The following is a 15,621-nucleotide window of genomic DNA, read 5'->3' as shown; positions in this document are numbered from 1 at the left end:
GCTCTCTGCTATGGCCTGGGGAAGCAGTAGAAGATGGCTTGAGACCCAGAAGAAGCTCCTGGCTTCAGATCGACACAGCTCTGGCCATTGTGGCCATCTGGAGAGAGAGAGAGAGGATGGAAGACCTCTGTCTATGCCTCCACTTCTCTGTAACTGCCTTTCAAATAAATGAATGAAATGTAATATATGAACTCTGGGGTGGGGGGCCCATAAACGTTTAACCATAGGAAGGAGTTATGGAGGTAACCTCAGTTTTTTTTTTAAGTTTTATACTTTATTAGGAAAATATCTTGTAACAGTGAGTTAATTAAATATAATGTTTTTTAATCTAGGAACATTTTTTTCTTGTATAAAAACTTCATGGTTTCATATATACAAATTTAGGAACATAGTGATTCTTCCCACCCTACCCTACCTCCCACATGCACTCCCACCCTTCTTCCTCCTTGTATCCCCATTCTAATTTTTAACTAAGATCTATTTTCATTTAGCTTTATACACATAAGATTAACCCTACATTAAGTACGGAGTTCAACAAATAGTATGAAAAGGAAAAAAAAACTGTTCCTTAACAGTTGAGACAAGGGCTGTTCAAAGTCATTGCATCTCAAAGTGTCAATTTCACTTCTATAGATTACCTTTTAGGTACTCTATTAGTGGATCAGAGAGAACATTTGGTATTTGTCTTTTTGGGACTGGCTTATTTCACTAAGTATAAGTTTTCCACTTGCATCCATTTTGTTGCAAACAACAGGATTTCATTCTTTTTTTATGGCTGAGTAGTGTTCCATAATGTATATATAACACATTATCTTTTTGTAGTCATTGATGGGCATCAGAGTTGATTCTACATCTTAGCTATTGTGAATTGAGCTACTGTAAACATGGAGGTACAGATAACTCTTTCAAATATACTGATTTCATTTGCTTACCTCAAATTATTATTCTGGGGCTGATGTAGTGGTGTAGCTGGCAAAGCTGCTGCCTGTGACACCGGCATCTTGTTTGGGAGCTGGTTTGTGTCCCAGCTGCTCCACTTCCAATCCAGTTCCTTGCTTATGGGAAAAGCAGCAGCAGGTGATTCAAGTGCTTAGGCCACCCACGTGGTACCTTTGCTGTTGCAGCCATTTGGGGAGTGAACCAGCTGATGGAAGATTTCCTCTCTCTGTCTCTCCCTCTCTCTCGGCAACTGACTTTCAAATAAATACATAAATCTTTTTAAAAATTATTGTTCTACACCTTGGGGAATGGTTGATAGGGAAGTAGCAAAGGGGAAGTGAAATTCCTACTGGGGAAGGAATGGGGAGACCACAGCAGGGCCTGAACAGAGTTAGGACCAATGCTGAAGCGGAGGTCGTGACCTAGAGGCCAGGGAGCCTTCTGAGCCCCTAGTTCAGTGAGGAACTGGAATATTCCACTCATACCTGGTGTTGATGTTGCTTCTCATGGAACTGACCTTAAGGACTTGAAGATCTTGCTTGAACAGACATCTCTGATAAGGCGCTCGTCATAGGGTAAGGCATGCAATAATGCTTATTTTAGAGATTGAAATGATAGAATGGAGACACGGAATGTGTGCTTTAAAAAATGTAGGCCAAAGCTTGTTTATGACTACACGTTACTAACAGTCTGGGAAATTTCTTTGCTTTTTTTATTCCCTTCAAGAAGCCTACGTTTAGATGACACATCCAGAGCAGAACAACTGCCTTGTTTTATTTTTTATTTTTTTATTTTTTTTGACAGGCAGAGTGGACAGTGAGAGAGAGAGAGAGAGAGAGAGAGAGAGAGAGAGAGAAAGGTCTTCCTTTGCCGTTGGTTCACCTCCAATGGCCGCCGCGGCCGCGTGCTGTGGCCGGCGCACCGCGCTGATCCGAAAGCAGGAGCCAGGTGCTTCTCCTGGTCTCCCATGGGGTGCAGGGCCCAAGGACTTGGGCCATCCTCCACTGCACTCCCTGGCTAGAGCAGAGAGCTGGCCTGGAAGAGGGGCAACCGGGATAGAATCTGGTGCCCCAACCGGGACTAGAACCCGGTGTGCCGGCGCCGCCAGGCGTAGGATTAGCCTAGTGAGCCGCAGTGCCGGCCACAACTGCCTTGTTAATGTTAGGGTTCCTTGACTGACTTCTTGTCTACTTTTCTTGTGTCTCTCTCATTTATTTTTAGTGTTTTTGTAGTTAAATAAAACCTTACAAATTAAAAGGAAGTTATTTCAGAGGTAGCCGTGTTTCAGTCATTAATCATTAAACAGCACACAAGCATCTGCTGTGGTGAGCAAGTTGCTTGAACCAGGATACCAAGATTTAAAAAAAATATTTAAAGATTCTTGCTTCAAGGAACACACGGGTCACTGGTGGAGACCATCGCTGTGCAGGATGTGGCGAAGGCTGTGGGGAGGCTGTAGACACAGGTTATCCGCTCCCCACTGAGAAAAGTACCAAGATATGAAGTTGAGTAATGACAGCTGGAAACAGATGGTACTGCAGAACTTCTGCTCAGAATGCAAAACAGCTACTAAGTTCGTCTTTCCAGGTTGCTGTACAGCTGGTCAGAACAAGAAGAGTTAGGAATCCTGGAGAAAGAACAGCAGGTGTCAGGTGGATTCCAGTCACGGTGACAGATAATGAAGTGGATATGTGAACTCAATTTGATATGCTTTGGAGCAACATTCCCGGACCCGAAGATTTGATATCAAAGTTCCCCTGCAGATATGTTGGAGATTATTTTGACCTCAAGATCCCCTGGTTCTCATTTGGCTACTTGTCGAGACCTTCAGTGAAGGAGGAAGAACTCTGTTGAGATGGCTTTGGGGAGCTCAGAAACAAAGAGGCTCTCCCAGCTACTCAGCTCTGCAACAAGGGAGACCTGTGGCCCTGGTAGCAAAGCGAGCTTTGGCAATTTAGTGTTTTCTGCCTTTCTCAGATTACTTTCTGTCTTGTGCCTTCCTTCCCTTCTTTCTATCCAGACTCAGTGGTGGCGGGTACCTCTATCTTTATTTACCTATTTTAGTTACGTTAAAGAAGTATAGGAAAATAGCAATGATAAAAACAAATTCAAGACATGATTGGTTTTGCCATACTTTTCTGTAGAAGTGCTAGAGCCAGTGTTCAAAGGTAGCTCTTAACAGTGTCTCCATGGGCATCTCTTTTCCATTTTGCTTAGTAACTGTGCAAACAGAGGATCATCAGTTCATTTGCTTATTGTTTTACTGTGTGCCTAAAGTGGGTGGAAACTCTGAAAAACTACAAAGCAAGATGTTAAGTGAGTTTTTTGTTAAAGAAAAGTCTGAAAGAAAAGAGTAAGTTGATACGTTCCATCCCAAAGGAAAAGGGTAAGATAGGTTGGGGTTGGTGCCATGGCTCACTTGGTTAATCCTCCGCCTGTGGCGCCAGCATCCCATGTGGGTGCCGGGTTCTAGTCCTGGTTGCTCCTCTTCCAGTCCCGCTCTCTGCTGTGGCCCAGAAAGGCAGTGGAGGATGGCCCAAGTGCTTGGGCCCTGCACTGGCATGGGAGAACAGGAGGAAGCACCTGGCTCCTGGCTTCAGATTGGCGTAGCTCCGGCTGTAACAGCCATTTCGGGGGGTGAACCAATGGAGGGAAGACATTTCTCTCTGTCTCTTTCTCTCTCACTGTCTAACTCTATCTGTCAAATAATAAAAAAAAGGTGTAAGATAGGTAAGGAGTAGAGGGAGTTTAGAAGCATAGCTTAGTACTTCCTTGAAACCACAGCAATTGGATTGGAGAGGAGAGATGGAATCCGTTCTGATGGCGCTGGCACGTGGATGTAGGGGTGGGAGGGGGCAGTGCGGCTCTGCTTTCTAATGAGCTGCTTTCTGCCTTCAGGAATTGTCAGTGTTCTTTCTTCCTAGATGTCAGAGCCACTGCTTAATAATTACTGCTTTCAGCTAAACAATAGTGGGCATTCACTTCCAAGGAAAGAAAATGACTTGGGTCATTCATAGGCTGCAGCTCTTCACAGTCATTCAAATTAAATGAATTCTGATGGACGGGGGCCATTACCCAGTATTAATAGCTTTGCCATCTCACCAAGGTAGTGATTACTTCTTTAATATTGCTGCTGAAATGGAAGAAAGAAATCCACACATCAGAAAGAGGCTCCTTCCCCCCAGCCCATAAAGAGATAATGTAGACAAAGAGGCAGAGTGAATTTTTAAAACTATTTTTGAAAGTTTAAACATATACTAAGTGGGCTATATTAGAAGGTGGAGTCTTGGGAATGTTTCTCATTTCTTATTAATAGGTATGGTTTGATTTTTTTCAATAGTTCCTCCTCCCCTATTAATATTATCATTATCATTACTACTACTACTGCTATTACTGCTACTACTACAGCTGGTCCCTAAGTGCCCACAACAGATGGGCCTGGGTCTAGCCAGAAACCAGGAGATGGGAACTTAAGCTTCTCCCACCTGAGTGGCAGTGGCCCAGATACTTGAACTATGTATAACGTGGGTGCACATTAGCAGGATGCTGGAATGGAAGCAGAGGCAGTACTCACCCCTAGGCGCAATGATATGGATGCAGGCATCCCAAGCAGAGCTTCATGCCCATATCATGGTTTGAGTCTTAAATGTATTTTTCTCTTGATAAGTGTAGTGGTTACTTGAAAATACTAATTACAGATGGTGTCGACAAAATCACCTCTGGGTTGGCGCAGTGTAATATAAACTTAGGAGGGTTGAAGCACCTGATGAGAAGGAAAGTTAGTTGTATAATAACATGATCACTGAAGACGAAATGCAAAATATAGCCTCAGTCCTGCCACCCCTTTGCTGGGTGATTTGGGGAAGAGTTAGCCCCCAGGCCCCTACATCTCACCCAGAAGATGATGGGTTGGCTTTCTATCTCCAAGGTCCAGCACCGTTCTGAAGTTTCTGCTCCATACAACTGTATCCAACATCCACTTCATCATCATGGTTGATGGTGATAAGTCATGATCTGAGTAAAACTTCTTTCTTTCATGTTAAAACCAAAATAAGCCTATTGTTTCTTATATCTTCCAACCCAGACAGTTCTTGTCCTGCGTGGAAATAAAGGTCAGATAAGGAACATGAAAGATGTTGTAGTCTTTTTAGAAAGGATCTTGTAGGAAAACAAAAACAAACACAGGTTCCCAGCATCAGAAGATTTCAAGAAGGCAGACTTAGGGCCACATAAATGCTTCTGGAAGGGGCAGAATCAGGAGACAGATGGCGTATGAGGTGCTACAATAGGACCTGTGGGAGTCAGGGAAGTTTCTCCTGCATCCTCTGAAGGTTTGCGAAAATGACTGACAACGGACAGGTTAACAGGGAAAAGACATCTGAATTTCCTTTGTGTACTTGTGTGCAAGGTAGCTGTGCAAAGTGTGGGGCTGGAAGAAAGGGTGAGGTAGTTGAAGCTCAAATGCCTTCTTTATAGGGGAGAGAATTGAGGAGAGTGAGTATTGTACAATTTTAAAGAGGTGGTAACTGACACAGTTCCTCTGAGTTGCGGGTAGGTAAGTGGGAAAGGGAAGCAGCTCCTCCGTAGAGCATCATTCTCTAGCTCCCGGTCATCTCTCAGGGCTGCCCTCAGAATAGCTGAGCAGACGGCGGGCGGGGAGGGCTTGTAGCCCCTCTTGTTCATCTTTCCTGGCTGTTTGGGAGAGTTTAAGACAATTGCCTTTCTTTAGGGAGAAGTTTCCTCCTGTCAGATGTGGGAACTTCCAAGAGAGCTCCTTCCTGCTCTTGTGGGGAGTCAGTTCCCAAGGCCTTCCGGTTTCCTTTCATTGAAAAGCTCTCAGGATGCCAACCCAGCAGGCTCCTCCAATGTGGCATACCAAATGTGGACATGGGACAGGTAGATAGGAGTGCGATGAAGCGTCCTCCTGACGATCTGCCTTGAGCTGTCGAAGCAGGAAGCTGTGGATGACAACGAAGCATTTCAGGGAAAGGAACATTGTTTTCTTTTCTTTCTTCTTCTTCTTCTTTTTTTTTTTTTTTTTAAGATATTTAGCTGAAAGGCAGTTACAAAGAGGCAGAGGCAGAGGCAGAGAGAGAGAGAGAGGTCTTCCATCCTCTAGTTCACTCCCCAAATAGTTGTAACGGCGGGAGCTGGGCCAATCCAAAGCCAGGAGCCAGGAGCTTCTTCTGGGTCTCCCATGTGGGTGCAGGAGCCCAAGGACTTGGGTCATCTTCCACTGCTTACCCAGGCCATAGTAGAGAGCTGGATTGAAAGTGGAGCAGCCAGGACTCAAACCGGTGCCCATAAGGGATGCTGGCACTGTGGTTGACGGCTACGCCACAGCACCGGCCCCTGGGCATTTTCAAATGCGCTGGCCAGAAAGGGAAGCTGAGAGAGATCCCCTCCACCCCCACCCTACTACACATGATGGATACAAGCAAATGATTAAGGACATTGGCTAGGCAGGTCTTTTTCAATGATATTTTTATTCTTTGTCATTACAGTTTAAATGCAATATGGGTATCATTGGAATAAGTCCCAGTTTTTATGAAAGGCTACAAAACTGAACTAAAATAAACAAAGAAGTAGGCCAAGAGTCACTAGGCAAGCATGTGTGCTCTCGTAGGGCTCTCTGGAGTGTGGCCTTTTCAGATCCATTCAGTGGTGTGTTTGAGAAATCTTGAAGCAGTGGTTTTCAAAGTGTGGTCCAGGAACACCTCGGGGCCCCCATGACCCTTTTAGAGGTCCTGGAGATGAGAAAGGTTTTTGTAATAACCCGAAGATGCTGTTTGCTTCTTGGGCTCACATACTCTCATGAGAATACAGCGGCGTATCCCAGAGCCTGTATGACGTGCGCTATCACCAACAATCGAGTGCAGAAGCAGATGTGGGGATCCAGATGGCTTGCATTCAGCCAGACATTAAAGAGAGCTTCCAATACGTGTAACAGTGCTACTCATCGCACTTTTTTTTTCAGTTTGGAAAATAGTTTCCCCACCCAAAAAATGTAGCTTAAGTTGTTTATTCTTTTTGGCAAATGAATACTATTTATGATAGATACTTTTAACAGCAAATACTGTAAATATTAATCGAACCTACATAAGAGCTCTTGGGGGTTCTTCAAAAATTTTAAGCTTGTAAAGGATTTCAGTGACCAAAATGTTTGAGAATGGTTCAAGAGGACAAATGATTCCTCTGAACCTTCCTAGAGGGCAATAGGTGACCTTATTGGACTTTGGGAGGGGCTTTTATATGGAGAGTGAGCAGTCCAAGTGTTAGCAGTGAGACTGGTTGGTGTGCCCCTTCGTGGTTAACCTTTGGAGCACTTCATCGGCAACCGTCATTTGATAGCTCCTAGACACAAGGCATTGGAGGCTCTTGCTGCTCTCCCCATTTTAGAGGTGGGAAAACTAAGGAGTGCAGACCTAGTTTGCCAAAGATCATAGATGTAGTCGAGCAGTGCTGGAATCATCTAGTACTGAAGAAGCAAGCCCAGGTCTGGGTTCCCATTTCTTTGCTGACTGCATCGATACTAAGGGTGAATCATCAATCCACTTGCAGTCTTCTAGCGGGCCACAGTGTGATAAATGGAAACTCTCACCTCCTGGCGAAGAACAAAACGTGTTAGACTAGTTAACATCCTCTCCGACCACATAAGTAACAGGCACTACTAACACCCTGAGCAAATATCAATACGTTTGAAATTCACTCACCAGGCGGAAATATTACCATGGAAAAATGGAACAACATATACTTTGGGCAAATATAACAAAAATGAACTCCTCAATTTTATAAGTACAGCATGGAGGATATTCTAGCCAGATGAGAAAGAAGAAATATTCCATGAAGGTCTGTAAGAGTCTCCAAAGTTTGTATGTGCTGGCAGTGTTAGTGCCCATGAAAAGAAGGCAAAGTTATAATACTGTGATGTGCTGGGAAGAATAAGACTTGTCTGGCAAGCTAAGGAGCGATTTTTAAAAAGATTATTTATTTGAAAGGTTGAGTGACAGACAGAAGGTGAGACAAAAAGAAATCTTCCAGCCGGCGCCGCGGCTCACTAGGCTAATCCTCCGCCTTGTGGTGCTGGCACACCGGGTTCTAGTCCCAGTCGGGGCGCCGGATTCTGTCCCAGTTGCCCCTCTTCCAGGCCAGCTCTCTGCTGTGGCCAGGGAGTGCAGTGGAGGATGGCCCAAGTGCTAGGCCCCTGCACCCCATGGGAGACCAGGAGAAGCACCTGGCTCCTGCCTTCGGATCAGCGCGGTGCGCCGGTCACAGCGCGCCGGCTACGGCGGCCATTGGAGGGTGAACCAATGGCAAAAAGGAAGACCTTTCTCTCTATCTCTCTCTCTCACTGTCCACTCTGCCTGTCAAAAAAATAAAAAAAAAAAAAAATTAAAAATTAAAAAAAAAAAAAAAAGAAATCTTCCATCCACTGGTTTACTCTCCAAATGACTGCAACAGCCGGAGCTGGGCCAGGAAATGGGAGCTTCATCCGGGTCTCTCACATGGCTTGGAGGGGCGCAAGCACTTCTGCTTTCTTCCACTGCTTTTCCTGGGCCATTAGCAGGGAGCTGGATTGGAAGTGGAGCAGCTGGGACATGGAGGCAGTGACTTTACCCACTATGCCACAACGCTGGCCACAGGAGCCATTCTTTGTGGAGCGACACAGACAACTTATTTCAGAGGACAGTGTCTAGCCCTGTCATCAGAGCTGCAAAAGGTGAGAAATGTGAGAGTTTTTGAAGCATGGCCGTGGGATGATTAGCACAGAAGGTTCTGGAGTGAGGTGAGAACTTGGAACAACCACTTGCTAGTAGGTCAGGTGGCGATAATTGGCAGTTTCCTGTGGTATGAACTGTGTTTGATTTGAGCACCATGCACTTGCATGGATCTTTATGAAATAGGAAATAATTCTCTACATAAGAAAAGAAGTGATACAACGTGGTGACTGATGTCAGCTGAAAGAATGTTCACTGACGTTTTTAGGAGAAAATAAAAATATGCGACAAGTTGACTAAAGAGGGTAGTTAATTACTGAATGGTTGCCTCCCTGCCACTCCTCATCATCTAATATTTAAAAACAAAAAATGTTGTCTTGCAGTAGTTACCAGTCATTCCCTGTCCATCCCCCAAAAGAAAATCGCTCCTTTTCATGACTCAGTATTTTCAGGTTATCACAAACCTATTCAGCTTCTGAATCTTATTAAAGTCAAAATATTGAGTCAATTCATCAGTACTAGGCTATTAGATTTTTGCTTTATGTGCATTTTGAAAGCAGAGCTTGATATAGAAGGTGTATTTACGTAACAATGCTGCTGCTCAATGCCCTTGCCTTTTTCTGCACATGCTATCTTAATGGAAATTTACTGGAAAATTCTTGCCAGAATAAACACATTCCTGCAGGATGGAAAGGCTTGATGTACTTCTAGTTCAACTGTACCTCTTTCCTGTGAGCAGATAAACCAAATTATTTGGCATTAGCTATTATACTTCAAATAGTTCACAGTACTTTTTGTAGTCTCCCGTGAGGGCTAAGGGTTGTAGGAGACAGGAATCAGCTAGACAACGTTGCACTGTAATAACAGATAAACAAAAGCAAGAGTGGGCACCTATATATTTGACAACAATTCCACAAAATATGAGTCAGGCTGGCATTCTTTAAATTAGCTATACCTACCCTAGTAAGACAGGATTAAGGACTATGAACTATAAAAAATTTGAGCTGCTGATCCCCGAAATACACACACACACACACACCTATTGGTTTTTCATTTTTAAGCGGGAGAACTTTCTCATCTATGTTTTAAGAATCAGGAGTAAAAACCATACAGCGGAAATACTGAGTACATATTAACCATTAGGGACATACAAGGGGGTGACGTGGGATGCAGAGATGTAAACAGGGTGATTAGGGGCCAAGGAGAAAGGAAGTGGCCCTTGAATGAAGGGATGGAGGAGGCAGACAATGGACAATGGAGACTGAGGAAAGAGATTCACAAACATGCCAAGGCTTACTCCATTTGACCCTGGTCGTAACACCTGCCCATCTCTACCCCCCACCCCCGGTTGCAGTAGGGGAAAGATTATAGTCATTGTTTATTCTTTCATGCATTAATAAAGTATAAAAAAGGGAGAGAACTGTCTTTAAAGTGAGAAAGGGGGCTATTGGAATATGACAATGAGATTGAGTTATGCTGCCTTTATGTACAGTAATAAGCGATTAGGTTATTTGATATTTTTTAATGTCTTTTTGTTTCAAGATTTATTTATTTATTTGAAAGGCACAGTTAGAGAAGAAGAGACAGAGAGAGATCTTTTGTATGCTGGTTTACTCCCTAAACGGCTGCAACGGCTAGACCTGGGGCCATATTGAAGTCAGGAATCAGAAGCTTCTCCCAGGTCTCCCACGTGGGTTCAGAGGCACAAGGACTCAGGCCATCCTCTGCTGCTTGCCAAGGAGCATTAGCGGAGAGCTGGATCTGAAGTGGAGCAACCAGGACTTGAACTGGTGCCCATCTGGGATGCTGGAGCTTCAGGCGGCAGCTTTACCATCTGTGCCACATATTTTAAAGATTTTCCCAGTGTTTAGTGACACTCTGCCCTTAAAATACTAGTATTTTGGGACCAGCATAGTAGCATGGCAAGTAAAACTGCCAACTTAGACTAGCTCTGAGATCCCATATGGGCGTCGGTTCATGTGGCTGTTGCACTTCTGATCTACCTCCCTGCTAATGGCCAGGGAAAAGCAACAGGAGATGGCTGGTATTAGGGCCCCTGCTACCCTTGTGGGAGACCTAGAAGAATGTCCTGGCTCCTGGCTTTGGCCTGTCCTAGCACTGGCCATTTCAACCATCTAGAGAGTGAACCTGTGGATGGAAGATCTCTCTCTCACTCTGTCTCTCCCTCTCTCTAGGTGACTCTGACTTTAAAATAAATAAGAACACTAGCATTTTAAGCAACCCTGGGGAAGGCTAATTTAAATGTGAGAATGTTCACACATTGTTAGAATTGTATTGTAGTTCTTTTTCTTTTTGATTGGTTTTACTTACTGTACCTATCTAGGAAATTATTATTTCCTAGAAGTCTTTTTTTTTGGGAGATAAAAGAGCAATTTAAAATTAGAATATGGAAATACTTACCAATTATGATCTCCACTGATACTGTATCTCTTAAAAAATTCAAATTCTTGTGAACTTGGAAAAGAAATGTTCCAGGGCTGAAAATTTTCCTCTTTTACATAATTTGATGCTGTTTTTCTTTTTCTGCAAATAACAAACAAAAATTTCCTAATTCTTTTATATATATATTTTTTGTTATTAACTCCCATAATTCAATTTTAGAGGTAGGTAAGATGTAAATTATAAGGGGAAAATAAAGTTAACTCCAAGTCATAAAAATACTCTCATTTATTCAAGCTAGTATTGTTCATATATAAAATCTAAGAAATAGATATTTGAGATAATTTCAAATGATTCAGAAGTACCAATAAATGAATGCTTACCACATTTAAAAAAATTTAATACATATATGTCCTGGGTATGTTTATAAGTAGAAATTAAAAAGTTGTTTCTATATAGAGTGTGACTGCAAACTTAAAAATCAACTTTTTATTTACATTTCAATAAAATAAAATGGAAATTCATATGTTGCTTCATTCCTTGCTGGCAGATATTTGCTGCGTGAGAGTTGACTGAGTTTGGTTTATAAATATAAATGATAAATACTAACTGGGTAAAATTTATTCCTTATTTAATTACTTAATATCCTATCATTGTGATTATTATTGGTTATTTCTAAAGCAAAATTTCAGCTTTAAGTGAGTCAAAATAATAAAGGGAGAAAGTGTTCATTCTGCAAGCATTTTCTAATCAGTGGTACCTCAAGGTAAGCTGTTTTAAAACATACCTATCTATTTGGTGTTATTAAAGAGAAAATCCAGAATGGCCAGATTCTCCAGCTCAGGGCTGTGATATTTGGGAAACTGTACTACTTCCTCGGTACTAAAATGAACTATCTTTTCTTTCTTTTTGAATTTATAGCCGCAGGTGTGGCCAGTATACCATGAACCAGGAAACCACCACCAAAGTCACAGAGAAGCCGCTGTTCGATCGATCAAGTTCCCAGGATTCTTTGGATGAAATGTCTATGGAGGACTATTTCACAGAGCTAGAACACATCAAGAAATCTAGGGAAAACAGACAAGATCAAGAAGTGGTTGTTGTCAAGGAGCCTGATGGTAAAGAAATACAACTTTTATTGCTTATATATGTATTTAAGGGAAATGGATGTATGGAAAGGACGAATAAAACAAGCAAGGAAAGGTGCTAGGTGCCATGTAACGATTTGTGATGGACGGATGGATGCAGCTGCTAAATACAAGTAGCATGAATGAATCCCCTTAGTCGTGGACACAGCTAACTTCGTGGCTACGCTTCCTGTCTCGTAGACTGGGTGTTTGAAATTCTCTCAGTAAGGTGCTGGTCACAAGGTCAGTTGGTCTCTGGAAAGTGGAGGTGGTGATGAGAAGCACACCACTTTGCAGGGAACCTGTTTTTCCAGTGGGCAGTCAGCTTGAGTTGTTTTTATTGATGGGTTTACAAGCTGCTCTCTTCTATCTTGGACTCACTTGTAGTTCTGCCTTTGGGAAGTCTCTTCTGTTTTATATGAAAACCTTTCAAATATTTAGGATTAGTCATCTCATTACTAACCAAGTCTTCTCTAGGAGGAAAATTAGCCAATTCTTATGGGTGTTTTTCAAAGCTTTGTGGTCCTGGTCATTTTGTGATTCATAGTATGGTACTCCACGTTGCATGCGATGCCACTTGTTTCACTTGCTATTCTAAGGATGTGGATTTGGACAGTGAAATACGGTGTTAGCATTTTTAGCTTTTCAATCTGCTTCTTTCCTGCATTTGGTTCATAATTGTTCTCAAGTCTCTTACTAGCTGTGTTTCCTAAACTCTTCACTACTGTATTTGATTTCTGGAAGAAACATGTTAAAGTTTTCTTTCTGCTAAATTTCATATGGTTTCTTTTAATCTCAAATTCAAGTAGTCTCCCAAGTTTTTGATGTCCAATTCTCTGGCATCTTATTTCTTAGCCTCCTTTCAGTATCTCATATCATCCTTAAATTTGTAAATCTGTTTTGGTTTCTAAGTATCAGTGGCAAAAGCAGTGAGAGCCATAGCCAGTGCCTTGTGACCCACTGAAAGAGACATCGTTCTCAACAGAGAGACTGCTTCACCAAATTCCTTAGGACTGAGTTAAGTAGAGAAATCTGTATATGCAGAATTTTTTCCTTTGCTACAGTATCACTTAAAAAAACATCTACCAATAGTAAGTTAAAAAGAAACATGGAGAATTTTTTTTAAAAAGCATATCTGTTAATTCTGTTTCTCATGAGCTTTGAATTTAATTTTTAATTTTTTGGTAAGATTTAGTTATTTATTTGAAAGAGTTACACACAAGGAAAAAGAGAGGCAGAGAGAGAGGTCTGGTTCACTCCCCAATTGGCCACAATGGCTGGAGCTGAGCCTATCTGAAGCCAGGAGCCAGGAGCTTCTTCTGGGTCTCCAACATGGATCAGGAGCCCAAGGACGTGGACCATCTTCTACTACTTTTCCAGGCCATAGCAGGGAGCTGGATGGGAAGAGGAGTGGCCAGGACTCGAACCAGTGCCCATATGGGATGCCAGCACTGTAGGCGGTGGCTTTACCCACTACGCCCCAGCGCCGGCCCCTAATTTTATTTTTTAAAACATTTATTTATTTGAAAGAGTTAAAGAGGCAGCAGGAGAGACCAGGGTAAGGGTATCTTCCATCCACTGGTTCACTCCCAAGATGGCTGCAACTGCCAGGACTGGACCAGGCCGAATCCAGGAACTTGATCTGCATCTCCCATGTGGGTAACAGGGGCCCAAACTTGGGTCATCTTCCACGGCTTTTCCCAGGCTACTAGAAGGGAGCTAGGTCAGAATTGGAGGAGGCAAGACTTGAAATGGTGTCCATATGGGATGCTGGCATTCCAGGCGGTGGCTTTACCCACTACGACACAATGGCAGCCACAGGAATTTTTTTGAATTTAACTGAATTTTTCTGAATTTAAATTTGTTGGATTTACAAAGAAAACTGTAATAAACCCATTCTTTGGTTTCTCATCCATTTTTTTCATCTTTCTTTCCCAAAGAAAGTTACTAGTAAAATCTAGTGTAGCAGTGGTATTTAATAATATCATTCAACATTTCTCTCTTTGTTTCAGATTTATTTATTTATTTATTTATTTGGAAGGCAGAATGACAGATAACCAGGGCCATAAAGAGAGGGGGGAGGGAGGGAGGGAGGGAGAGAGAGAGAGAGAGAGAGATATCCACTATTTGCTGGTTCATTCCCACAAATAGCTGCAAAGCTGGGGCTGTGACAAGCTGAAGCAAGAAGACAGGAGGCTCATCTGGGTCTCTGACTTGGGTGGCAAGGGCCCAAGCACTTGGGCCATTTTCCACTGCATGTAAGCTGCATTAGCAGGGAGCTGGATGGGAAGTGGAACAGCTGGGGCTCGAACTGTTGTCCATGTGGCATGCAGGTGTCATAGGCAGAGGTTTAACCTGCTGCACCGCAATGCTGGCCTTGAACTTTTCTTTCTCAGTGTTAAGATAAAAACGACATACCAGTGGTCTGTGGAGGGAGGAGAGTAATGCAAGAGAAGAGAGCACTTAAATCTCCTACACAGGAGTACATAATGAACTGTTCAATAATTCACCGAAGTTAAAGGAAGATTCACAGATTGTGTCCAAATGGGATCCTCAGGACTGCAAATGTTCATACATGCCCACACCATTTCTTAGGCTTGAATTTTTTTTTTTCACTTCTACTTTTCAACAAGCTGGCTCTGTCTAGTAATCTTGTTTCCCTTGTTTTGGCGATATCAGATTTCTTTTCCTGGCGATTTTATTTACACACCTACACTGAGTTCTACTTTACGAGTGTTAATAATAATGGCTGGCTGACTTTTGATGGCAGCGAGCAGGTTGCTTTTGCTGGCATGCAGAGAGCCCAGCCCTGGATGTTGTTTCTTGAAGCCAAAGTTAATACTCGATTTCTGCCTCCAAGGAGTGGGAGTGTGTACTGTGTAGAGGGCTAGACACGCGCCAGGCATCGTTCTGCCACGTGACACAGTGCTTCGCAAAGCCCTCCCCAGTTCACGTTCTCAGCTTTGGTTATTCCGTAGCCCCTCCAACTCTGCTTTTATTTACAGATGAGAAATGACACTCCACGTGGGGCTGGGAGACTTAGCGGTGCAGATATTGGATAGAGTCTAGTCTTCCGTGTCTCAGGTCATTGCCCTGCCACCTTTTTTTCCATATAAAAATGTGGTGTTTGGAGTGAATCTGTTCTGTGTGTCCTGTTTTTCTATAATTTTCCTCATATCTCACATAAAACAGTCAAACGTATGTATATACTGGTTCAACATCAGATCAAAAATATTTGAGGGGCTGGCATTGTTGCACGGGTTAAGCGGCTGCATGTGACTGTGGCATGCCATGTTGGAGCTCCACTTTGAATCCTAGCTGCTCCACTTCAGATCCAGCTTCTTGCTAATCCTCCTCAGAGAGCAGCAGATGCTGGCCCAAGTACATGATCAACTAGTCTACCCATGTGGGAAACCCGGATGGAATCCTAAACTCCT

General features: G+C 42.9%; 1 protein-coding gene across 1 annotated transcript in view; it reads left to right on the top strand.

The window, feature by feature from the left end:
* The window catches only part of ARHGAP18 (Rho GTPase activating protein 18), a 140,708-nt gene that overhangs the window by 58,043 nt on the left and 67,044 nt on the right, over positions 1–15,621 (top strand). The window contains exon 2 of the mRNA XM_062186747.1: positions 11,979–12,175. Coding sequence (XP_062042731.1) covers positions 11,979–12,175 — 197 coding nt within the window. The remainder of the gene's footprint in view (positions 1–11,978; positions 12,176–15,621) is intronic.

This window comes from Lepus europaeus, chromosome 3 (genome assembly GCF_033115175.1).
Source record: "Lepus europaeus isolate LE1 chromosome 3, mLepTim1.pri, whole genome shotgun sequence".
Lineage (NCBI taxonomy): Eukaryota > Metazoa > Chordata > Mammalia > Lagomorpha > Leporidae > Lepus > Lepus europaeus.
Note: the sequence above shows the minus strand (reverse complement) of the source record. Positions and strands in the feature narration are given on the sequence as shown.